Source organism: Protopterus annectens, chromosome 1.part0 (genome assembly GCF_019279795.1).
Source record: "Protopterus annectens isolate FY-2018-M chromosome 1.part0, PAN1.0, whole genome shotgun sequence".
In the NCBI taxonomy this organism is placed as follows: Eukaryota; Metazoa; Chordata; order Ceratodontiformes; family Protopteridae; genus Protopterus; species Protopterus annectens.
The window spans coordinates 972843924-972870922 of NC_056725.1; the positions used below are offsets into that span (position 1 = coordinate 972843924).

Genomic DNA, 26999 nt, shown 5'->3' on the forward strand with positions numbered 1-26999 from the left:
AGACAATTTTCAGGAATTTAGAATGTTTGCCCATGAGTAGAAGTTCTAGCATGTCATGACAAATCCATTTGATTGTTGTGAACAGAGGCAAGTAGAGAGAACTATCCAGACAGTGACATGTCTGATTAGAAATAGCAGTAGCAAAAGCTATGCGGATTGTTATCTCACACATTTGGAATGTAGGAGTACTCCATTGTAGGGACTCCTTCTGTCAGCATCTCAACTGTTAATTACCAAAAGGTTGAAAATCAAATGACCTATATATTTTATACGTTGTATATCAAAATGTATGTATTGTATATGTCACTGTGGAGCTTTTCTTCCTGGACCTCCACTGAAAATGGGCACTTTTTGGCCCAGTGGACCTTCCCGATAAACAAATGCAATAAATAAATAAATAATATTAATTCTATTACTGATACCCAAAAATTGATAGAATGCAAAGGAAAATGTTAGAGAGGAATCTGTAAAAGCAGAAACACTGTCACAATAGAACCCATAGATGACTACCAGATTTACAAGCATGAGTAATAATACAAACACCTTGAGAAAGTGTGCAGCCGGAAGCTGAAAAAGCTAGTAAGCTAAACCAAGTGCCAAAGTTTTCTGTAGGGAAAATGGAAAGCTGTGTAAAAGGAATCACAGATGTTTATACAAAATGGATCTAAGTTCATGGAAGAGTGACCAGAATTATGACAACAAGTACTTCTCATGTTGAAGAAGTGTGATGGTGAAGAGTTTTAGAGAAAGGCTGTTTAAGTCATAACCCAGAAGAAAAACTGTAGTGCTGCAGGAACTTCCCTAAAGAAAAACGAGATATCCAGAGGAACAGACTAATCATAAATGCTCAGCATGGAAGACTGTTGAAGAAACCAAGCAGGTATGTGTGCAGTTGTGGAGCTGATGGAAAAAAAAAAAATAATATATATATATATATATATATATATAGGTTCATAGGTTGTTACGGGGCTATCTGCCCGAAGGCATATATTAGCCCAGCCACGTTGTGCGGTATTCACCGCCCTAGCAGCTAGTATCCTTGGCCCCTATCTAGTAGTGCTGTTGGTGTGATCCCCGGTGTGAAATTTCTGTTACCCTTCCACTCATCAAGGTTCCTCTTGAAGAGTGATAGTGAGGGGCTCTGTCTTATGTAGATCGGAACCCTGTTCCAAAGTAAGGGAAGTCTCTGCAAAGGGAATCTATCCCTCCAGCATGTTCTATTCATTGTTGTGTTGAGGTTTATATCCCTAGAGTGTGTAGCTCGAGAAGATTTGGTTTTGCTAAGATGGAGCATGTTCAACAATTCTGGGTTGGACATGGCTCTGTACGTTAGACAGAGATCGCCTCTGAGAAGGCGGTATGCAACAGAGAACAGTCTTTGCTTTTTCAATTGTGCTGCATAGGGCAACTGTTTGAGGCCAGTAATCCTCTTGGTTAGGTACCTCTGTGGTCTCTCCAGCTGCTGGAGATGTCTAGCCAGGTACATTCCAATTGGTGCATTGTACTCAATAATGGGTCTGATGAGGGAAGAGTAGAGGGGCACCATTACATCCTTAGATCTTGATGCAAACCCTTTCGTGATCAGATGGGTCACAGAGAAGGATTTTGTAACCACTTTGGCAACATGGTTATCAAAGGAAAGCTGACTATGTACTTGCGTCCCTAGATCCCTTATTTCTTCTTCAGATTTCAGGGGATTATCTCCTATGTTGTAGTTTGCAGGTACTCTGTTTTTTCCAAAGGGGATTACTACGCATTTTTTTGCATTTAGCTTGACACCATGCATCAGTCTCATTTAGGCCCTTCTGGAGGATCTCCATGTCGGCCGGAGACTCTATTATAGCACCCAGTTTGCAATTGTCCGCAAACTTAGTCAGCCACAGCCCTTTCGTGCTTGCCTGTACTTCTGAGAAGTATATACCAAACAGGAGGGGCCCCAGGACAGAGCCCCCAGGCACACCGCTTGTTACTGGTCTGGATTTGGACATACATACCTATATATCTATACCTCATGCAGTTGTACTACCATTAGAATATAAATCAACCAGAAATATTCCAGAGTCTATGCAATCAGCTCTCCTTACAGACCTAGGAGCTACTGAATGGAGTCCCATGGACAATGAAGTCGACATCAGCACTATCTTGTTTCTATAACCTACTCCACAGCAATGCAAGTTAAATAAACTTAAGGACACAGGGATGAAGCACAGCAAACGTATCTGTCAAAATACAAAACGTACTATGAATTAAAGGCACTTACATAACACCAGTAAACATGGCTCAGGCACATATCTGAAGCAGCATGCAACTTCTACCTTAAATCATTTTTGTGTGTATGGGAGGGGGAGGCAGCAAGTATCCCTATATCTATTTACTTAAAAAAATTAAATTACTCTTAACGTTCTGCACATTATTAAGAATTCACCTCCTCCTGTACAAACAGCTTGATTCAATAATTTCCCCATCCCCATAGATGATCTGCCTGAAAAATTACTCCAATATTCTCACTTTCATTTTAAAACTACAGCATATCAAAGGTTCAGACTACTGAAAAATCTAAACGTGGATATAAAATACAACCAACATTCCAAAAAACTGCACGTAATACACTATCAAGTTTATCAACTCCATAATTTAACCTGACGTTCTCTACAGACACCCTTCCCTGCAGATTCAAACATGTCATCACTCAACCACATCCTGAAGTCTCACCACCACCACCCATGTCTCAAATTGCTGAACTGTTGTAATACAAACACAAATATCTGGAAAATTAGGTTACACATCGGTATTTCACTACACTAACATAACATTTCTGAAAAAATGTAAACGTTACGAGAATTTCATGTAAACAAACTCTGTTGTAACTTGTGTAAACTGATTAAAACCTAATGTAAACCTGCTTCATTACACATATACAAGACTGTATAATGTTATATTTTATAATACCTGTATAATAACTAGATATGAACTGTCTAAAGTTGTGCAACTACATAAACTTGTTATACAAGTTTATTTGCACTGTTTACTGCATCAGAGCTTATGTTGTGGCTGAATAGGGTGACCTCTGAGGAAGTCCACCTACCCAGTTAAAATAAAATACTACAAATGACAATACAAGTGACAATACAAGTTTAAAGTAATGTTCAGTACACAATCAATTATACCTCTAAAAATCAAATTTTACACAAGATATTTAGAAATGCAAGAAATACCATGGGACGTGTTCATACAATAATAAACCTTTTAAGTCATCTCCCTCAAGTCTACACCAAACAAGTCTTAAAATCAGGTAGCAGAAAAAATCCAACTTATACATTTTATTTAATAACTGATTATTAGTCTATCACAGCCAGTGCCACCTTCATTTTTTAAGATTCTTATAAAAATACTGGCAACGGTTAGCAAACTTTTAACCCATTTTTTACTCTTACTTAACACTAATGGTATACTGCAAAGATACAGATTTAATCAGGCTGTGAAAGGAAAAGATATTTTCCAAAAGACGGTGCCTGATTCCTGCCATACATATCTACCCAACATCCATCAATCTGTTCCTTCATTAAAAAGAACAAAAGATTAAAAGTTTGACTACTACCACTATTCTAATATTTTTGAAAAATGGAAAGTCTCTTTTTTTCTATATGTTGCCAGTTCATCTACAAATAAAAAGGTTTAAAGTTAATCAGTGTATTGTATGCATGTAACCATACTAAATAAGTGAACTGATCAATGATAACACATTAAAGATCCAGACAGGCTGTGGAAACAAGACACTGGATAATACTATTTACAAAAAAATTACAGACAAATAGACTTGACAGCAATAAGTAAACAATGTTATTGTATTTACTCCTACTAGTCTGTAGTTTGTGCTTGTGTGTGAAAAAAGTACCACAAGATAAAAAAAATGGGTTAGGATACCCATAGTTATCGATTTCTGTCAGGTGTTCACAGTGAGTCAACTGGCTCAGGTAGCAAAGGAAGACAGCCGACAGACCAGCCTGCTCACCAATTATTAATAACAACATATTAAGTACAACCTGTAATTTGAACAGTGCAAACAACCGCACTACGCAAACACATTTTATTAAAAATTTACTAGTGTCTACAAACCCCTCCCAATAGCAAAAAGCCAAATTAACACACACACTTCTACATTTACTACTCCTTTGTAGCACCATAAAAAGTTGTAAAATAACAAAAAGAATTGATGTAAAAAATACAAAAGCATTTACAAAAGTCTACATAACTCTCAACAACTCAGTTATCACGCCAAGTTCAGCAAGTCCACTATAATCCTTAACTTTGGCACTGCGGTCACCCGGCAAATATACCCAAACATATTGAAAGAACCAAAAAAAAAAATCTAAGGGGTAATTCTAGATACAGATTCCATAACCAGAAATGAAACATATGCTGAACACAAAAACAGATGTGATTAATTCCCATCATGGGGTGACATTTGATAAAGAAAAGTTGTATCACAAAAAATTTAAATCACAGCAACTTCTCAAAAATAAATCCTTCAGCATCACAAAAAAGTGGACAAGGGCAGCTCAACAGACACCTGTGAAGAACACATACTTAGAAATGGCACTGCACTGATGACAGTTACTGTTTACAACACTGTTGATTTCTCTGTATAAAAGCATATTTATAAAGTATATACACGTTTCCACACGTAATACACGCAAAAGAAACAAAAGCTCCTTCAGTCACCCACACTTGAAAGCGTCGAGCAGTAGTGTTAATGCTTGTCACAGAATAAACATACACAAGACTCCAAAAGTGACGACATGCACTGCCAGCGACTCTAGATTTGGTGGTTCCCCTTCCATTTGAGTAAACAATCCTTCTCCTGTGAGGAAAGGCAGTCGGAGTTCAATGCGCGCGCCCCACTCTCCATACCATACCAGAAACCATACTCCATGACGAAACCAGGCATCACCCTCACTCCTTGGTGTTCATGCAGCTGCCTTTCCACCTCGGTTAGTCTTCCCTTCAAAAATATATATCTATACACAGCCCAGTCTTACTTATGTAGGTCGAGTTGTACACCCACAGCTGTGCTCAGTTAATCCACCTAGGATGAGTCAGAAAAGAATTAAGACCGTTGTTGCTGATTGCTTGTTAGGTAAGTACCATCCTAATTCTCAGGATTCTGTTTGGTGAGTATGAAAGACTATTAGCAAACAATGAAATAGCAAGGCAAATTTCAGGAGCCTTTTTTTCTGTTATAATCTTTATTAGTCTTCAGAGCAGATAAACGCAGTTCACATATAATTTAAGTCTGGGAAAGTAACTGTTTTTATATGCTCTTGGAGGGAGTGTGTCTCAGCTCAAGCCATCCCTGGTGTGTGCCCTGAATCTGAGGTAGTATCCTGGGTGACGGGAGAGTGGAGACCAAGCCGCACCTCCTAGACTTACTAAATTAAAATGTATTAAGACAATTTGAGGCCAAGTTTTCTTAAATTGTTGATGGTGAACAAGAACAATAACATGTTTATATTTTTACCAAGAAAAAAACAATGGCAGGGGGAAAAAACATTTGTTCTGGACACCTTGGACGACTTAAAAAAAAAAAAACAGGAACTTAATGGTCCTTAGTGATGCGTGGTTAGTCACTATCAATGTAGCGGCCCTCTACACAGTCCTTCCTCATGAATGCCTTGTAAGTGCAGTTATGGCCTACAAAAAAGAATGGGAAGCCCAGTCAGAAGAGACCGAAGCTATTGACAGACTTCTAACATTACTATTAAAAAACAACTACTTATGCTTTGAGGATCACTTTTTAGACAAACCACAGGAATCACAGTGAGTGCAGCCATGGTCCCCAGTTTGGCCAGCACAACCCTGGGGAAATGGAAGAGGAAGCTATCTACAATTTCCTCTTCTATAGCTCAGTGGCTTGCTATTTATGTTTTATAGATGACATTTTCATTGAATGGAATAATAACCTAGAGCAGCTGGAAAACTCATACCAACATGTCAGCCAATCCACCAATTTATTAAAATGTACCTACAGCCAGGACTCTCTCAGCTTTCTCAACCTCCATAGTAGCAAAGCCCCAGGACAGTCCAGCCTCACCAATGATCAGTAACAGAACCCCCCCCCCCCCGGAGTCAACCTCCTGTTGCATAGGAACAGTATGCATTCCTTTAAAACCAAACATAATGTCATTAAGTCACAAAGACTAAGGAACTCCAGAGTTACCAAGGAGCTTACCACCTTCGCCAGAAACATCATCAACGTGGAGAAAGACTTTCTAGTAAGAGGATACAGCAGTCGCGTAATCAGACAAATCCTGGACCCAATCATCCAACAAAGGAAAGACAATAATGATGCCCACAACAGCCTGGGCACAACTTCCTGAGAGGTTGCAAGAATCCTCAAACAAGAAACAAAGAAGACCGGAGTACCAGCATTTCACTAGCATACTCAGTTGAATTCCAGATAATAAAAAATATTTCAAATGAAAATTGCTGCATCATGAGGGAATGTGATACTCTGAGCAAAATCCTTCCACCCAAACCATGTGTAATAGTCAGTAGGAACAAAAGCATTCAGGACTTTGTGGAAAACTCACACAGTCTGGCTTCACCCTGCCATACTCCAGGTACATTTCCCTGTACCCCCCCCATTCTGCAGCTACTGTCAGCTTATGAGCAAAAAGACAAAGTTCCACTCCCCAACACAAAGAAAGACTACACAAGCTGGAGATACAGCAACTCCAACTCCAACCATGCTGTATATAGAGCCTAGTGTCACAGATGGCCAGCTTTTTTACCTAGGAAAAACAATCAACAAACTTAAAACATGAGTAGCTTGACACAATACAGACATCAGACAAGGGGTTCCCACTAAGCTAGTGGCAAAACATACCAAAAATTACCCAGAACCACAACATATTCCTCTTCCACATCATTGACGATGAAGACTCAGGTCCACTCAAAGGTAATAGGAATGATAACGTGCAAAAAAGAGAATTGGAATGGCAGATCCACCTCCAAGCCAGAAAATGCCTAGGGCCTAATACTGCAGCCTCTATCAACTGTATACTGAACCTCAGAAAATTGGATCACCATATGTTTTATAAACCCGATGACAAAGATGGACGTTCCCCTATGACTTTCAAGCTTATTAATCTGACTTTATGGAGCCCATATCCTTAAGGATTTTTCAGATGTTTTGTTCTTTTTGGTATATGTGCTCTATGTGGACATTTTTACACTATATCTTTCAGCCTGCATTTGTGCTTTTAACACTTTTGCTCATTTCTAGTACATTTGGTGGTGGTCATAAATCTACCACTTTAGTACTTCATCCACATTCTGATTGTCTCAGTTTTTTCTAGCTTTTTAGAACAGTCCACTTTGAGTGAGGAGCACACGGCCCCACCTCAGGCTTGAGACATTTTCTTAACTTTCACTTCCCCTCTAGTCATCCATTTTTCTCTACTTTTTTGTTAGATAACCATTGTAGTGTTGTCCACATACTCTGTAGCATATCTGGCTTCCATTAATCCAGTGGGATCAAATGTAGTCCATAGGAATCTTGTTCATTGCCCCCAGAATCATCTTCCAGATGCCACTCCTTACTGCCGAGTCTTTCTTTCCCTCCATTAATCCTATGGCCTGAGCTGCCTAAGCTAACCTTTTTTGCCCCCCCCCCATCTTTTGGCATCTTTATTTCCAGTGTTAGTTTGACATGTTACTACATTTCTACTTTTAGAGCAGGGTTATAAGATGAGAAAAATATGTTCATATACTATTGGCTTCATGCAGAGTAAGAAAACCCTTTTCCACCTGGTAGACCACATGACTGGCATCCCTACAGCAAACTCTGCTGATTGTCTAAAGTAACTTCCTCCTTCCTAGTCAGACTCCTCCTGTTAGGTAAAGGGTCATGGCAAGAAATAGCAACAGGATAATAAATATTCATTCCTGTTCAACTGCAGTCCCGAACAAACTCCATAGCAGTTGGTGACCTGCACCATCAAGGATGCAGCCCCTCAGCCAATCTAACTTACAGGAGGCAATGGTAACAGGGAATACTTACCTAGGCACCCCATTGAATACAGTGGCCCTGAAATGATGTAGTTTAAGACTCGAAATAGAAGAGCTAATGAATTCAGTGCATTACAGTTCACTAAAAAGGGGCCACTATTGGAACTTTCAATTTTGAGTTTTTATCTTTATTTTTACTTATGCCTGTATTTACAGGCATTTACAGAGTCTTGGTAACTTGGCACGGTGTAACTCCAGAGCTAAATTCCTCGCCAATCTCATACAGTATTAGTCCCGTCACCTGGCATTAGGCACCTTAATCCTCTGTGACTCCACCACTAAATTGGGTTACTCCCATACTACTTCTAAGATCTTTTCCATTTAATGTCATTTGCATTGTGTGTGCTGGGAAAGCACACACAAAGGCCCAGGGCAGATCTGATGAAATGCTGGCAAAAGCACATCATGTTTTCATCAATAAGAAAGCCATAAACTAGTCAAGTCCTCAGGAACCTGATGCAATTGTTTACTCTCTCTTTTCCCATTTGTATACATAACTTTACATGCTGTATATATGTGTTTATTATTATATATGAAATTATAATAATGGAGAAAATATTGTAAAGTGCATTGCCTTTTTATTTCCTTTATAAAAAAAAAAACACGAATGTTTTGTTATTCTTGTTCAACACCAGCATTGGTTTAAGAACCTTGGGTGCCAAAATTGTATTAATAAATTTTAATTTAATAAATCTAGGAAGTGCAGATTGTTCGCCACTGTACCTTCACCCAAGATGGGAGAGTGGAGAACAAGGCCATTACCCTGGATACTCCCCCAGATTCAGGACACTCCCCAGGGATGGCTGGAGCTGAGACATGCCCCTTTCAAGTGTATGTAAAAAGAGTTACTTTCCCAGACTTAAATTAGACTTGAATTGCCTTATCGGCTCTGAAGGCCAATAAAGATTATCAAAGAAAAACAACAGGCTCCTAAGATTTGTCTTGCTATTTCTTCGATTGCTGATAGCCTTTCATACTCACCAAATAGGATCCAGAGAATTAAGATGGTACTGTCCTAACAGTCAGTTCGCAAAAGTGGTCTTAATTCTTTTTGGACTCACTCTATGTGGATTAACTGAGCAAAACTGTGGGTGGACAACTATATAATTCATTTTTTGCATTAGTTTAACTCACCACTGGCCCCCTAGTAGGTGAGAATTACCACAGAGCCGCCAACATCTCTTGGTATTATCCTGTGTATTACCTTGAACAGTTGTTGAGCTGATCCCAATGCTAAAGACTGAAAAGATGCATTTATTGAATTGTTTACTGAATGTGAGCAAGTTTTAGTTGGATATAAATAGCTTATGGGCCAGATTCGATAAAGCCTACACTGTATGCACAATATGTATTCAAGAACATTCTTATCACATTTTTTGTGCTTTCTAGTCACTCAGAAAGATTATACTAAGTGTACATGTAGTGTACACTTTGTGGTAACCTCTATGAATCCCTGTCAGTATTTAAAGCTGCAAGAATATCAGTAGGAAAACTAAAATTAGGGGGAAGAAGGTGTGAGTTATGTCTGTGTTGTCTGTTTACTCAGAATGGTGTAGATGTTATTGAATCCCGGGATTTCTCTTATTTAGTGTAGTTCATTTTTAATTAACCTTAAGTCTGTGTTAAACTAATCAGTATAAGACAGCAAATAATACCTCATAGAATGTAATTCCTTAAAAAGGGTGCATCATAGCAAGTGGAATTTATGATTGGAGCATCTGTTGAGAGAAATTTATGATTTGGGATTCAAGATACATTTGAGAGAAGAATGTCACGACCATAGTACAAATGCTGTTGAAATGGTTTATTCTAATGGCTAATTTGTTTTTAAAGAAGCAGCTGCTTATATTACCATTAGCTATACTAAGAATTACCTCACTCCCTTCTTGTGAGGGGTCTCTCATTGTTCACTGAAATCACTGTCAGTGTCAGAGACAGGTATAACTGATTATATTAGCCAACTTTGTACCATCCAACTTAACAGTAAAATACAACTAGGTGTCTACTGAAATATAACATGGACAGGTTCACTAGCAAGGTAGTATTCACAGATGCAGGAATATTTCAAGTACATCACTCTGCCTATTAATAATTCATACTGCTTTTTTGGGAGCAGTGAAATCTGCTTGTCTCATATTGTGTACAGAAGTTTCTCATACTGCTTGCTTAGACAGCAGAAATAAGTTAAACTTTTTTGTGTTATATACGTGTTCCCTCAGACATGGAAAAGTAGTATCTGCAGAGTCTCTTCTGCTGTAACTCATTGAGTTACAGGTCACTGAAGAAACAACATACCCATCCCAACTGCTCAGGAAATCAGCCTGACAAATAAATGAAATGCAAGCATTCCTTCACACCTCTCCAACTTTTATATACCAAACCCATGGCTGCACAAACACAAATAAGGGAAAAATCTCCCAAAAGAAAGGAACTGCCGTCTGTTGCACAAGTGATCAGGGAGTTTTAATTTGCCAAGTTGTGCTTGGTGAGTTGGTCACTCATCTAGATTCCACTCCGAGTAATAGACAAGCCACATAATCGCCCACTGTGCAATGCGGTAGGTCATGCTGCTTGGGTACTGTCAGAGATAACTGAAAAGTGTAATGTATCTTATATGATAATATTCTTTCCAGAGTGTGGATGTTTGAAGCATTCATTTTATTCTGGGACTCTTTATGTACATCTAAAAATTTATGTTATGTGGTACACTTTCCTATAGGTTTTTCAATTTGATTAAATACATCATAGAGGTTAAAAACCACCCACAGCGTCTCTGTTGCTTACCCACCATCCAGACATTACATTTTGGGAATGTTCCTATCACCCAATGCCATATGTCAGAACAAAGTAGAATGTATATCACATTTCAGTAAAAAAATAAATATGTCAGCATATGGAAGACACCTAGTAGTTTTCCCCATACATAGTAACCTCCTCTGCTCCTTCACCATTCTTGGTTATAACAGTAACATCCCCTCTCTAGTTTCATTTTCCCCCTTTTGCGTTGTTAAATATCCATCCCTGAACTCAGCAATTTTCTTATATTTTCTTCCACATCCCATATTTATTTTATAACACTACTGCACAGATGTGTATTCAAGTTTCTCACATCACTGTTTAGCTAAAACCACACATAAAGTGTCCCAGTCTGTGTCATATTTCTCATAAGCTAACTCAAGAGACATCACATTTTTGCTATTCTCCAGCCCTAGTTTTTAGCATATACTCTACCACATATTCTCTTTTTACCCATGAAAAACAGACTTTCACATCTTCTTGCCCATATCATTCCTTACATGCCCTTCCATTCTTTAGTTTCTGTTTCTTATCCCAATTTCTAAGTATTTCTTATGTGACACTCACCAGACAAAATCCTTTATCTTACTTTACCTGTCTGTTCCTTGCTCCCCATGTTTATAGCCTGCAGTACTTTTACCCCTTTTTGTAAGACTCTGACTTCTATCACAGATTATATCATTATCTCTGTCATTTGTTTTGACTCCATTACTTTTAATATTTCTTTTGTATTATCATTCCATCCATTTGCCCCTTCCATTGTACTACCAATAAGATAATGGGTACCACAGAGTTTTACATAAAGTATCCCTTTCCACCATGCCACATCAAGTTCCGCATTAGTAATGCAATCTAATGCACAAAAGTTTTCCTGGTCCAGAACACTCTTCTTTCCAATATATGATCTCCTTTAAATTGGTTTAAGTTTTGTCCTAATTTCACTGGAAATGTATACCACTCAGAAAAAACACATGGACACTAAGGTAAACCCCCACTAGATACTGCATTACTGTAGCCGAGTTTCTTGCCTTAAATATTAAGTTGCTTATCTTAAATGCAGATTTCCTAGTCGGAAGGAAATCAAACTAATTAAAGTTCTTTCCAGTAATTTTATATATGTTGCAGTACATGATGGGTTAATATTTAAATGCTGAATAGAGATTGTGGAGAAGTAACACAGGAAAAGGAACATGAACCTGAGCTAAGAGGCAGTTGTGTCGAGTGAAGTTGAAACAAAATCAGTACAGAGTGGTTAGTTGCCATTTCATAGCACTTGTTCAGTTCTTGGCTAGGGTGTCTTCTTTGTGGAGTCTGCGTGTCTTCCTAGTGTCTGCTTATCTGCTATGGTTTTCTTAATGGTTTCTCGCTTCTCTGAGAGACATGCTGTAGGTGAATTTGCAGTTGTCTAAAGTAAGAGAGTGAGAGTGTGTATCTGTGTATGTGTGTGTGTGCATGTGTATGTACATGTCTGTGTTGTATCGTATATTGGCATCCTGTCCAAGATTAGTTTTATTGTCTGCATTGTGCCCACTGAGTGCCAGGATTCTGTACCTGCCCCGTGAACGTCAGATTAAATAGGTAGTCAGAAAATGAATATTACATGTTTTATTATGAGGCACGATATGGATGTGTGAACTGTTAAATGCTAAAAAAAAGTGTTTGAATATCTCAGGAACTGGTGAAAGAATCTGTCTGTGACCACATGGAGGAGAAGAAAATTAAGAGAAGGAGCCCAAAAAACTCTACCAGCCAGCCAATTCCACCTAATAATGCCAAGAGGAGCTCTGTACCTCCTAGCAGAAGTGCAGGTCTTTCAAATGCATCACAGCAGACATCCAACCAGAAAACAAAGATGAGAAGGTAACATTTTGAGACTTTTTTTTTTTCTTATTTCAGCTCATCTGTTGCTGTAAATTTTGAGCTTTAGTTGTTCAAGAGTTTGGACTTTTGAGTTCTTGTATTGTTTTGTTTACCCTAGCATGGGTACTTTCCACATGGACTTTCAGTTTGAGACATTGTTATTAAAACCTTTGTTCATATTTACCATAATTTATTTTTCTTTTTGCCTTAACATTGCAAATGAGTCCTATCTTAGCACCTTCTTTAAGGGCAGAATATTGTCTAATGTTAAGTGGCATTTCAGCTTGCTATTGTATTTTCTTTTGGTGTTCTGCTACTGTGATATTTTGCTGTTCCATTAAAAAAGTAAAATTTAAATTCATCTGTGTTGATTAAGAGAGTTAGCCTACATATAGTTAGGTTTGTAGACTTTCCTGTCATGAAATCAAATTGGATTCATTTCAGAGCCCAATCTTTGGCTTGTTGCAGTAACACCATTATGTTATCACACATCATAGGCATGCATATCATGTATCAAACTAGTAGTCTATAGGTTCATATGTTCATAGGTGTTTACTAGGCTAATGACCACATAGGCCTTTTTAAGCCTAGCCATGCATCCCAAATTTCTGACAAGTTCTGGTACCCTTGATAAGTGTAAGCAGTGGCTTGCGAGGGGAAACATTTAAAAGCAGGGGCCTGGGAGATGAACCAGTTACAGGTTGCCTGTGTCCATTAGAGACATAGCTGCCAAACCAGCAATGTATTTCCTGTTCCCCATCCAATTGTCCAAGTTACACTTGAATTGGGTTAGGGAGGAACCCTGCTTCACATGAATGGGGAGCCTGTTCCAGAGAAGGGATATTCTCTGGGATACATACTCATCTCTCCAGCAGGTCCTGTTTATATCACAGGCAAAGTTTAAGTCTTTAGAACAGGTAATTCTGGTGCTGTTTGGTTTTCAGATATGCAGGAGGTCTGTTAGGGTAGGGTCTGACAATGCCTTGTATACCAGGCATAGATCTTCCTTCAACAGCCTGTAGGAGATAGAATACAGAGATAGGGCCTTGAGGCAGTCTACACAGGGCAGGTTACTTATGCCCTGTATTCTTTTAGTGAGGAACCTCTGTGGATGTTACAGTTGTTGGATATGCCTGGCTAGGTACATGCCAAATGGGGAATTGTACTCAGTTATAGGTCTAATGAATACCAAATACAGTGGAACAATGACTTCCTTGGACCTAGATGCCATATCTTTGCTTGTAAATTGCAAAATATAGAATAATGTCCTCACTACTGTTGACACATGATGGTCAAAGACTACATGACTGTGTATGTCCCTAAGTCCTGACTACTGGATCAACTCTTAGGGGTGTGTTGTCAGTAACTTAGTTACCAGGGTGAATGACTTCCCAAAGGGTACTATTATGCAATGTAATGAATATTTGTTCATTTGATGAATAATTTTAGCATATTATATTTTGCTTTTCATTGCTGTATTTGATATATATATGCCTTTAAGGATTGTTTGTTTATTAATTGAGTAATTAGGGGTATCATGTGACCTTGTAGGTGGGGTTTTTAAATGCCATACTTAGTTGAATTTAAATGTTTCTGAGGAAGTCTATGATACACTCTGACGAAAGTGCTTAAACTTTATTTGCTGGATTTTTTTGCCATTAAACTCGTTTGGTTGACTTCTATGGTCCGGGTCCACTCATATTTTGGTTATGGTTCTCAGTTTGTGGAATATATTTATACCCAACCTCTTGAGTTTGTCAACACTACCTGAGTGTAGTATTGTGTCAAATGCCTTGGCCAGGTCAAGGTAGGTTGTGTGAACCATTTTACCCTCATTCATTGTTTTACTGACCTTCTCGAAGAAGTCCACCAGGTTGAGTAGGCATGACCTGCCCTTGATGGGATGAAATTGGGTTGGGTCCAGTGTCAAAAAAGGCAATTGTGTGGCAGCCCCTGTCAGAAGAGATGAAGAAATGATATGCTTTTTTTAAAACATATATCTTTAGGGACAAACCATGGCAGGCAAGATAGTGAATCCCAGAAGTACACACTAGGAGACATTTTTCTTTCGTAATTGTTCCATTCTAAATCCAAGAATCACTAGCAGCCCTTTGTCTGCTCAGCAAAGGAACTAAGTGGCTGATAGGTTGCTTACAACTCTTTGATGTTGGAAGGACTCAAGTCATGTAAGGCAAGGTAGGCTAAAACAAGAATCGTATTTACACACCCTGGGACTTCTTTTAACTAGTACAGATTTGCAGCAGTTGGGTTATAAAAGAGTAACAACTTTTTTAACCTATTTCTTTTCTCCCACTTAGCTGACCATCAGTGGACACTGGTACCATTCCTTGATTGTCAGAACTTCCTGGGCTTTCCTAGATTCATCTTATTAGTGTTAAGGCCAATAAGGAGACTGAGGTATCCCGGGAACATGTTGTACTATTGCCATGGGAGAGAATTCCTTTAAACTATGGTTTTATCCACCCCTCCATTGCATGCATCTAACATCCTCTGGGGTAGGCAGTGGATGGACTCTGCTGATCTGCTTCTCATTTGCACGTAGAGATAATGTTGGCTAGCTGTCCCACCCACCCTTCAGGAAGGATTTTGTTGTTGGCTCCACCACCTTGACGCTTCATCTGCTTTGTGTGTCTGTCCCACTCCCTCCAGGGCAGGCATGTCCATCCTGCCTTGCCAGTGCTTCATAACTTGGATTGCCTGGGCCATAGTTAGGACTTTATCTGTCTTTGCCATGGCACTGGTTATAATAGCGTAACAACTTTATTTTGTTTAACATCATGCTTTATCATTCTGTAAGTCTGAATGTGGCACAGTTTACTATTTCCCATCCCCAGGTAAAGAATCTTACAGTAACCCAGGCATGAAAATACTATAGCTTCTATAGTCATATATCAATAGACAGGCCCTCTAAATAAATTAAGTAGTTAATCATGGCAGTGTTTCTTACAGTATATGTGAGTTTGCCCCAGGCAAGTTTAAGAGAAGATTGTCTTGCAGCATCTCATGTACTTTGGAGGGTTTTCTCCCTAATGAGACAGTCTGCAGTAAAGAAAGGTCTTGCAGGTTGATTGGAAGTGGCAGGAATGTCTCTGTTGGTAAGAATACTACTGTCTTATGAGTTGCTTCCAAGCAGCTGAGCTTAAAGTGCTGATCAAGTCTGTTTGTTCTCAGGAATGCTAGTCTGTTTCCAGCAAGGTGTAAACTTGAGTAGCATTCAACTAAGGGAATGGAACTTTTGCCTGAACCATATGTCCCATGTGCCAGGGAGATCATGCATAAATGCTTTGGGGACAATTAACCAAGGCCATTAGTAATTACCGTATTTTAAGCTGAAACTCTTTACCTAGGAACATTGTAGCTGTGATGAGATGGTCAGATAAGGTCTCTATCTGCAGTATTTTTCATTTTTCTTTATACAGAATAGGTCTGCTTCATATAACCAAAATCCCACTTACCCGAATTTTAAGTAACCGAGATGATGACACGGAAGTTGCATTTTAACAGACACTCACATTACCGATAGTGTAACCAGGGAAAGGAGGCAGTCGGCCAACAAGAACAAAAAAAACATACCAAAGCATGTCAAACCCATCCATGTGGGGGGTTTAACCCCCACATCTCCTAATGTGGGGGGCTGCACCCCCACACCCCCTAACTAAACATACCAACTCCAAGATCGCACTTTAGTGGGGAAAAGAACAAACTCCCAAATGGTGGCCGACTGCCTGTTTTTCCCTGGTTACACTATCGGTGACCCATAAAGAATACATAAGACTAGGAGACCTAATAAGGGAAGCTGTGCAACAGAGTTAACCAGGAGGTGATCAGACCAAGAGACTTTATCCTCCACCAAGTATGAGGTGACCACACCCATTTGAAATATAGGGCACCTTTTTATGGATGTCACTGGTAATCAAACTGTAGAACCTTCATATTTGAGAAGCTTGTAGACAGAGTGAATAATTTGTCAGAGACTCTGTTGCTGAAATTACCTAAATTCAGTATAGTACAATTTGGGTGTTCTGACACTGAGCTGACAAGGAAATCAATGAGCTACTGCAGAAATGTCATGAAATCATGGGATGGATGCTAAGCAAGTAGAAAGTTGCAGTTTTTAAGGATTATGCTTATTATATTCTATAAATGTCCTGTGAAATATAGTAACTTTATTTTTTGGATGCTATAATAACAATTTTAAAACATTACCTTTATTATTAGTATATTATAGCATGAACAATTGAAATATCAATTGTTTTGTGTGATCTATATGATTATTGTGTTTATGTTATAACTAACAGCAGCAAAGTTCAGCTCTGTGAGTACATATGAGGCAGTTTTATAAATATAATAGTCCATTTTTTAATGGCAAATGGCATTAGGCACATTCTCTACAATATTGGTTATAACCTTTCAGAATAAGTAACTTTATATCTGTATATTTTATATTGGATAATTAATAAGTAGGTCTCTTGAGCCTCAAGTTCATGCATTTTCATCACTAGTGGATGTTGTTCATGCCTACTTTTGGAGCATATACAGCTATATTATTGGAATAACATTTGGATATTACTAAACAAGGGAAATAATTGCTCAAAAATTGAGTTTAACTTTTGCCCACTAGTGGTGTAGTCATCACAACATGGTGGGTTTGTGCTTGTAATGACTGTAAGACACACACTTTTTTGTAATTTATATAATATTGCCACTACTGTTTGGGTATCATTAACACGATAACTGTTTTTTGAGCTGACACATGTTGATAGGTATATTACTCTTAATAATTTTTTTCTCCTAAAATCATTTGCTATTGGGCCCTTTAGATTGCTTTAACCATAATACATGGGATTTATTTTTGAAAGATGGGCTGTTTATTTCTATACTATATACATTAAATGGCTCCTTAGGGCTATTATAGTGATACACTTATCACTTCAATATTCACTTTAGATATATTCCTAATTGTGAATTCATACGCTGTTATTATCAGTTGATGATTCTTATGCATGTTTCCGAAACATACATAATAGCTAATATACATGATCATATTTACACTTGACTTTATTGAACTATAAAGTGTCTGCACGTAGGGTTCTACTTTTTCACCTCTGGGACCATCAAAACAAATTTTCATTTATATTTATATTAATTAGAGAATTTGGGTGCCAAACATTTGACTTTATTTTGTCTTTAATGCTGAAGTTATTATACCATTATTGTCCTGCATATGACGTGGCTATAGGGTGCATTATTTTGGCACCAACAGTATATTGCCATTATTGTCTGATTATCATTAGAATTACGTACAGGACATGGTTGTATTCATAATATTTTGAGTAATACAAATTTACTATGGATTTAAATAAAATATTTTTGGATTTATCAGCAGATAAGGATGACCTTGCACCTTTTGGTATTGGTGATGATTCTGTGGCCTCTGGGAATATTACTTCCATGAAGCCTGAACAAAAATGTGAAAAACATTTTGCTGAACTTAACAAAAACATGAAAACACTTAGATCTTGTGTTTGGCACCACAAATTACTCAAAGCTTATTTGGCTAAGGGCATTTGCCCTAGGGGTCTCAGGGTTAAAATTCAGCCTTTGGTGGCAGACCCTGATGAAAGTCTAACTACAGAATGGTCTTCCATTCAGCAAGAATGTTCAATGAAGTTTGTCAGTTCTCTATCGGATTATTATACTAGGACTATTGATAGAGAAACTAGTCAAGTGTTAAAGTCCATTGAGGACTGTAATCATTATCAAAATGAAACTTTTTTTCCTGCCCTACTATCAAAACTCAGTACTGAATTATTAAATTTTGATACTGTTTTGAAGGAAAGAAAAGTTAAAAAATTTTCTCGTGATCTCTCTGATTATGAGAAGGGGCAACCTTGTAAAAATATCAGACATGTTAGATTCCAAGATGGGCATAACAAAAATCAATATTCATCTAATTTTAAAAGGAAACGTCCGCGTTCTATACTCAAAGGACGTGGCAGTAATATTGAATCTACTGACTATGACATCTCATCAGGGACAGATACTGAGACACAGTCCACTTTGGATTCCCCAACTCCCAAACGGAAAAACTATATATCCCCTTTAGGGAACATAGAGGGAGGAGGGGTGGTAGGAAGCACAGGAAAAGTTACAAGTCTACAAAATTTGATGGAAATACTGACGAACAAGTAAACAATGTATGTAACATTTCAAATACTGTACTTACAGCTGAACAAATATCGCTACTAAATAAAGGACTATCTTTCATTCCTGTTTTTTTTGTTTCTGAGGATAATTTCACACAAGATTTATTTTCATTTTGCAGACTCATCAATCTTAAATTGTTTTTTCAGGATAAAGGAGATGTTGAACAATCACAAATGGATTCTTTTAAATATCATACTTCATCATTTACACCCCCCATGCACCCAACTGTTAATTTATTTTTGCGTTATTGCATGAGTTATTTTTTAAGGAAATAAGTTTTTTAAAAAAACTTTTTCTGGAAAGGGGTTACCCGTCATGTTTGGTAAACAAAATGGCCAAAGAAGTAACGTCTAATAGGGAGCTCAAGTATTTTCCATTATTGGGTATTGGCCAGCAGATGGTTGAGCAAAAAGAGCAAAAAGAACAAGAAGAAAAGTATGATTCACACAACACTTTTATATATACATTTACTAGGGAATCTGAGCAGGTAGAACAAACTGTTTTGAAATATTGGCCGATTTTAACCTTGCAAGAAGACACACAAAGCATAGTATCCACAAAACCTAGTTTTGTAAGGAGGAGGGATACTAATTTGAAGGGTTTGTTTGAAAGTAAAAATTGCCATAAGAGGCATGCTCATTCTGTTTCCAAGTTAGGCACGTACAAATGTGGAGCCTGTAATCAATGCCCTTTCCTCTTTAATGACAGTAGTTTATAGATTCCCACAAGGAATTTTAAGGTTAAGGCAACTGGTTATTATAACTGTGGGACTAGAGGAGTTGTTTACTTGGGGATATGTACTCAATGCTGTAGTTTCTACGTGGGAAAAACTGAAAGACTTCTAAGACATAGAATATACGAGCATTTATACGAGGTCTCTAAAAAGAAGGGTACCAATGCCTTCTACAAGCATTTGACTTTATGTCCTAGTATGCAGCTTAAGTTTTTAGTTTTGGAACAAGTTGTGCAGGATCAGAGAGGGGGTGACTGGGAAACACTCCTTGAGTACAAAGAACTTTTGTGGCAATTAAAACTTAATGCCTCAAAATCTCCTGGACTCAATGATAACGTTAGCATTACCAGTGTTCTTAAACTAAGAAGAACCAGACTGTAAGCCAAGCACACACTGATTATTTATATATTTTAAAGGAATCGGGCATGTTATGGTCTTGAGGCTAATGTTCAATGTTTATATGCATTTAGTAGGGCTATGTATTGGTTACACTTATTTATTTGGTAGCTACAGAAAATTATATTAACTCAATGAAATGTGGTTTCCTGATTTATATAAAAAACTTTTCAAAATGTTTTCAACACTAGTATTAGTTTTTGTAGATTCAATGTGATGTATAGTTCTTTAAGAAAAACGCCACTAAATTGAAGTGCTTTAATTACTTGATTGATTAGAAATCATGTGATCTATTGTAAGAATATATTAAGACACTGTTTTTAACTTTTTTATCTTGACAAAGCCTGGTAGGAACCAGGCGAAAGCGCTTGATTTTATTACGTGTTTTTATTGCATTTTGCCTTTATTAAAGTTCGCATATCAGAAGTACTACTGCTGTTTGATGTTCCTTTGCCTTTGGAATTACTTTGTTTTTTTGGTTCCTGGTCTGTGACTTTCTACTATTTTACTTCTTCAGACTCAAAAAGAAATTCCTTAAACAAGCATCTCATTTATGCCAAAGGGCAATCATTTGACTAATCAGTAATTAACCCTCTTAAAGTAAAAGGCATCCAAAAAATGCTGATACACCAAGTGCCACTGACAAATATTAAAAACTCAGAATTTCTTACAAAAAATGCAATGTATAAAAGATGGCCTTTCATAAAATATTAAAATTATTAGACCTACTATTCAAATATTAACCCAGAAGGTGTACATAGTATAACTGTTAATAAATGTACAAATTAGTGTTAAAAAGTAAACAAAAAATATTATAATTCATTTTTTAGATCAAAAATATATGGTTCCATTTACATCTCCATAATCCTGCTGCTCTTAACTCCAGGGTAGGAGCAGTAGAAATATAGTCATTTAACCTTGGTGGAGATGGCAGCATTCAGTCTTAATTCCCAGATTAACTATTTCTATTCTATGCATCTTTCCCAATGACCACCCTTCTTTTCAGGTAAAGCACATATATATATATATATATATATATATATATATATATATATATATATATATATATATATATTCTTTAAATTCCAAAGTGTTCTTATATAAAGCACTGCTAGTATTATTCCTTGCTGGATCATAATTGTGTTCATAAACTCTTTTACATAGCATCCTTCCTGTCTTTCCAATATAAAAAGCTTGTCAGCTTGAGTATACAGCAGTGTAAATCACTCTAGCTGTCTTGCAGTTACCTTTTTGTAAAACAACTATTGAAAAACAATAGTTATTTAAATCCACATGATCCTTTTCCAAAATGTATGAGCACTGTTTACAAGCATCCCACTTATACGTTCCATTTTTCTCCTGTGTTAACTCTCATCTTTTTTATTCATTTCAAAAAAGCTTTTTCAAATTCCTATCTACTTTAAATACAGATTTTTGTATCTCACCTGTAACTTCATTAGTTTTAAAAATACTCCAGTTTCTTCTTACGGTATTCCGAATTTTATGAGTATTATAAAAACGAAAATTCTTCTCTGTTGTGTTACTTTCTGTGGTAGCCAAGCTGTTCAAGTCATGTCTACTAGATATTCCTAAAAATGCAGTATATTTTTTGCTCACTTCTCTACTAACTTCTTCACTGAGTTTGTTGACCATGTCCAAATGGTAACCTCTGTCTAAAAACATTTTTACCAGTTTCTGTTTCTGCTTAATAAATGATTTGACAGTGTAAAAGCAAACATATAATATAATGTTGCTACTAATCCTAACAAGCAAAAATCATTAAAATTTCTTTCTTTTTGGCAAAAACCTAAAAAAAATTAATATTGGCACATTCCTTTAAACCTGTAAAACAGCACACATTTAAATCTGCCATTTCAGTTCCTTTATCTCTAACACATTATTAAAGTGCCTGCCCCTTAAAATCCATGGGCCACAATACAAAACACTGAAAATAAACTTTTTAAAATTCCATGTAGAAGAATAATAGGAACTAATCTATGCTTCACCTACATAAAACAAATTAATTTTATGTATCTACTTGAACATAATTACTAGATTGTTAAAAGAGTCTTTATTAGGTTTGTTTCATTGCACCCATTGCAAATGATGTAAGTATATTAAACAAGACAAATATGTTTGTGTACAGTATAATAAAAAAGAGTGCATATTAAATAGTATTTAAACTGTCAGAGTAAATGTATATTTTACATTGCCCGTTTAACATAGCGAGACAGCTTTAAAAAAGAAACGGAGAAAGGAAGATCTACGTTGCTTTTTTTAAGCTATCTCGCTATGTTAAACTTCTTTAATATAGCGAGACACTTTCTAAAAAGCAACGGAGATCTTGCGTTCTCAGTTGCTGTAACAAAAAAAAAAAGACTTATACTAATGGAAAAAGTCTGGGCGACTGGACCTTTTTCCATTAGTATAAGTCTGATTTACAATGGGCACGCTGACCAATCAGCATGCACATTTTGTAATATTAATGGGGGGTTGTATAATTAGCTTTCTTGCATATATAGTTAACTTATTTCTCATAAACTATATTAGTGAGAGTAATACATTCAGAAAGTAAGGATGAATTAGGCTTTTCCAGTTCATTTTCAGTGTCCTAACAGTTGCTAATAAGCATTAAATAATAGATCTGTGATCCGTTTTTAAGTTGTAATGCAAATTGAGCATTAAAGTATAAAAGATGTTCAGTTATTTGAAACTGTCTGTTCTTAAAGCCTGAGTAAATGTCTGGAAGTTAACCTAAATTTAGCTATTATATTACATTAATAGAATATATCTTGCTAATCATCTTTCTCTATCTTGTTGTACCTCCAGTAGAGATTATTGCTTATTTTACCAGTCCTCTAGGTATCATAAAGGGCACAATGTGAAAAATTTCAGATATTTTCAAAAATATGGATGAGTTTTGTTTTATTTAAGGATTTTACTATTGCGTTTTTGTCAGTGTGGGGCAGAGTAGGGTATTCTGTTTTAAATTTTAATATGGCTTATCAGTTAAATTTGCAATTTAGAAAAATTTTATAAAGATCTGATAGTAATGACGTAGACATTTTTGTTTCTTAAAATCATAAACAGATATTTTGTAAAATCGTACTAATTCTGTGTTTTAATCTTTGTCATTCTGAATGTTTTAGATAATTTGACAGTTTATAATTTGACACTTTGAATCTACATATAGTCCCTATCATCAGGATTACATTTTCTCATAATACTGTTTGCTGGTATAAATAGTGCATTCTCAAGGTAGTTAAACAGAAACAATTAACATTTTAGCACAGTCAGTGCCTTGTATATAAAGCCTGCTATGAAATAATTCAGAAACATAGAACATAATTATTTTTTTAATTCAGTATGCTTGAAGATGATTTTTTTTAATTAGCATCATATTTGTTTCATTACAATTTGTAGGATTAGGAGTCAAGACTTGAAAGTAGTTAACCAAATAAAGAGCAATTCATTGTCAGTTATATTTATTGATTTATTTCCAATTTTACTTTTTTGTTATGGCATGAACACTTATGGATACTTTTTTGTTTTGCTGTTTATGATATGTCAGTCTACTTAAAACATAAGATTCTAGATAAGATAATCCTATTACACCTTTACTCCATGTTCTGATGTTAAATTGGCAGTGCTATTCTTGGCCAGTTTTGATACCATAGGAATTGTTAAGAATCATTTATTTAGCAATTTTTGGTTTTTTCTTTATTTGGAGATAAGGCGGTATTATATGTTATGTGTATAATTCTTGACAATGGTATCATTTTAATTTGTCTTCAAAAGTTAAAAATAGTTTATTATAATTTGTAATTGGTTAATTCAGATTTTATAAATATTGCTATAGTTGATTTATATTACTGATTTCAAATTACTTGACAGAAAGATCTCCAAGTATGTAAGCTGTTCAGCCCCTAAGTATTTAAAATGTTTACAGTTATAATTGTAATAATTTTCTAAAGAAGGGTCTGACTTCTAGATTATTAAGATTATGTGTGTTTTTTCATTGAATTTAAGACTTGGAATTCACTCAATAAGTTTAAAAAGAATCCAGAGGTGGCAAAAGGTTATATTCAACAAATATGTCATCAGCAAATGAGATTATGTATGAATGTAAATAATCACTTATTCTGAAAACTTACTAAGTCCCATTACTATGGTGACAGCCATTGTAATTTCCTTTACTTCTCTTACTGCTTGTGATAAATAAAGTCATAGCTTAATATAGTTTTTTGAATTTGTACAATATATTTAATAAATTTATGTAAACATTAGGAAATCCAAAACCTTACAACGTTAAACACTTCCAACTCAGATAGTCAAATGCCTTCTCAACATCTAAGCTTGGAACTGACAATTCCTTTCAATCAGTTTTTATCTGCAAAAATCTCTTTTTTAATGTTGTCCTGCATTTTGTCTATTGATAAAACCTGTTTAATCCTTTTCTTGAGAAAAACCTGTTTAATCCTTTTCTTGAGAGAAGGCAATATTAATCCATCAGATCAGATGGTCATAAGTAATTTGTAATCAATATTTAGTAAAGATATTGACCTATAAGATGAATGCAGTTTAGGAATTAATACTGTTTTAGTACGTACATTTTTAAGATATGCTTCCATGATGGAGAGATTAGGCAGTCACTTTGAACATTTGAGAATGTTTTTTCATAAATAAATTGTATTCCATGGAAATAATTTATAAATCACTGGAATTATGCTATGATTTCCAGGAATTTTGTTTTCTTTTTTAACTGTTTTTGTATATCTGAAATTGGTATGGACTTCAATGATGACTTTTTATTATTATTGTTTAACATATTTTTTTAATTTAACAAAAGGCCTGAATTGATGCCTCTTCTATTTCATGTGTATTATTTTATTGAGCATTTCATAATGCCCCCACAATAGTAGCAGTATCTCTTCAGCATCTGCTTACTGATGTGGTATTGCTTGTATTTTATGTGCACTTTATCTGGTTAACTATTTATCAGTATAGATACTGTCTCTAATCTGAACCTCTAGGAGTGATAGATTAAAAATTTAATAGTACCTTTTCTAAGGTTAGATTTCGTTTTTGAACTTTTAGTTTAACAGCATTCATTTCTTGTATTTTAACCAATTCTTGATTACAATATTTCATGGTAAAAATATTGAGGGGAAAATAAAGACATGATTTTTATGATTCCCAAACTGTACTTCCACATTATCATTGTATCAGTAAACCCCCCCAGCTACAAAACAGAGATTGAGTGTTGACTTGGTAACAATACTGTTAGGGGAAGACATTTTACTAACTTAATGTGCAGGTTTAGAGTTATTAGCAGGGGTAAGGTTTCATTTAGGGTGAGTACACATGAATGAGGTAGTTCTTCCATTCCGTTTCTTCACAATTTGGCAGTAGTTGCTTGTTACATACAAAATAAGCTGTTTCTGCCAAATATATATATATCTAAATAGTAAGAAACATTTAAGTCTGGAAGGGTAGAGAATCTGAGTTTACATTTAATTTTGTTTTAATGCTTTAACCAATGGCCATCAATCTTGTCTTTTTCCCCATGCTTTTAAGAAGAAGAGAAAAAAGAAATAAAGGAAGAAAAAGTAAAGGAGGGGAGAGCTAGGGAAGCTACATGAGCAAGGGAGGTGAGTTTGCTGCAAGTGAGGAGCTGGGTTTTGTTGATGGCTTTGCCAAGGACCTGTCCTGTGTGTTTTCTCGGTGCCTTAAGATAAAGTTTTATGTATCCATGCACTTAAAAACAGGAGAAACAGGAAGGTAAGGCTTTTATGGTTATTGAAGTAAATATGAAGCTCTCCAGTCCTTGTTCTCAGGAGCACAGTGGGGTCCCTACCAACTTGCTTCAATCATGGCCAACAGCAAAGTACCAATCAGGGATATGGGAAGTTTCAATGGGTTCCTATCACATTGTCAAAAACTGTCAATGTCGAATGGCTAAAATATTGAAAGTGCCATTCATCGAAACTGTTCTTGTGGGATCGCTGTACAGTGAGGATCAGTAAATTTGCCCTTTCTTCACTGTAGTGCGATCTCAGAGTTGGTATATATAATTAGTGGAGGGTGTGGGAGGTGCAGCCCCCCCACAAGAACAGTTTCGATGACTGGCACTTTTGATATTTTAGCCTTTCGACAGTGTCAGTTTTCGACAATGTGATACTAGACCCGTTTCAACATAGTCATGGCAGTTTTCAGAACTGTTTTCCACCTGAAAGTAATAATAACAAGTAGAACAGAGAGGGATACTGCAGTCTTTCTTCTGTAGTTTCTTCTGTAGTTTCTTCTGTAGGACAACAGTCTCATCCCTTTGACCTTACCTGATTACCACCTTTTGGAGGCAGTTGGTGATCATCTTTCTCTCCATTTGTCTTGGTGGGTGACCATCACATTAATCAAGTAGGACAGACAAATAGTATCCAGAGACTACTCAATTACATCTCACACACCCTCATGGGTACTCCCTTTCTGTTCCAAGTCAATGCACCTCAGCAAGAAAAAGTGCTGGCGTGCCTCCTTCAAAAAGCAAGCCATCCAAGAGGCCCCACTTGGCCAGAAAGGATAAAGTTGTTAGTCAAGATCCTTTTTGGTTCCAGAGAAAACCCAATTGTTCAGAACATGTCTGAGTGACTTAAACAAGTATATCCAAAGGAGTCCTTTATCGTGGATATGATGAAAACTATCTTTCCATGTCTAGTCATCAGAGACTGGATGTGCTCATTATACCTCTAGGATGCCTTTCTCTGTGCATCGAAAATAACCAGGAGTCCAACAGGTTGTTACCCTTCTAAGTGGAAGACAGTTGTGCCAGTACTGGACTCTGCATGTCCATTGTTGAAACAAACCAGAGGGTGCAAGGTAACAAAGCGTTTCTTATTTAGATGACTGATCTCTGGCT

General features: G+C 36.5%; 1 protein-coding gene across 2 annotated transcripts in view; it reads left to right on the forward strand.

Annotated features, from left to right (window-relative positions):
* Positions 1-26999, forward strand: part of CCDC28A (coiled-coil domain containing 28A) — a 349105-nt gene that overhangs the window by 43369 nt on the left and 278737 nt on the right. Inside the window, exon 1 of one of the 2 annotated variants that reach the window (XM_044064646.1) lies at positions 12535-12726. The exons of the other annotated variant lie outside the window; for it this stretch is intronic. Coding sequence (XP_043920581.1) covers positions 12569-12726 — 158 coding nt within the window. The 5' untranslated portion in view covers positions 12535-12568. Of the gene's footprint in view, positions 1-12534; positions 12727-26999 lie in introns of those variants that run through there. 2 annotated transcript variants of the gene reach the window in all.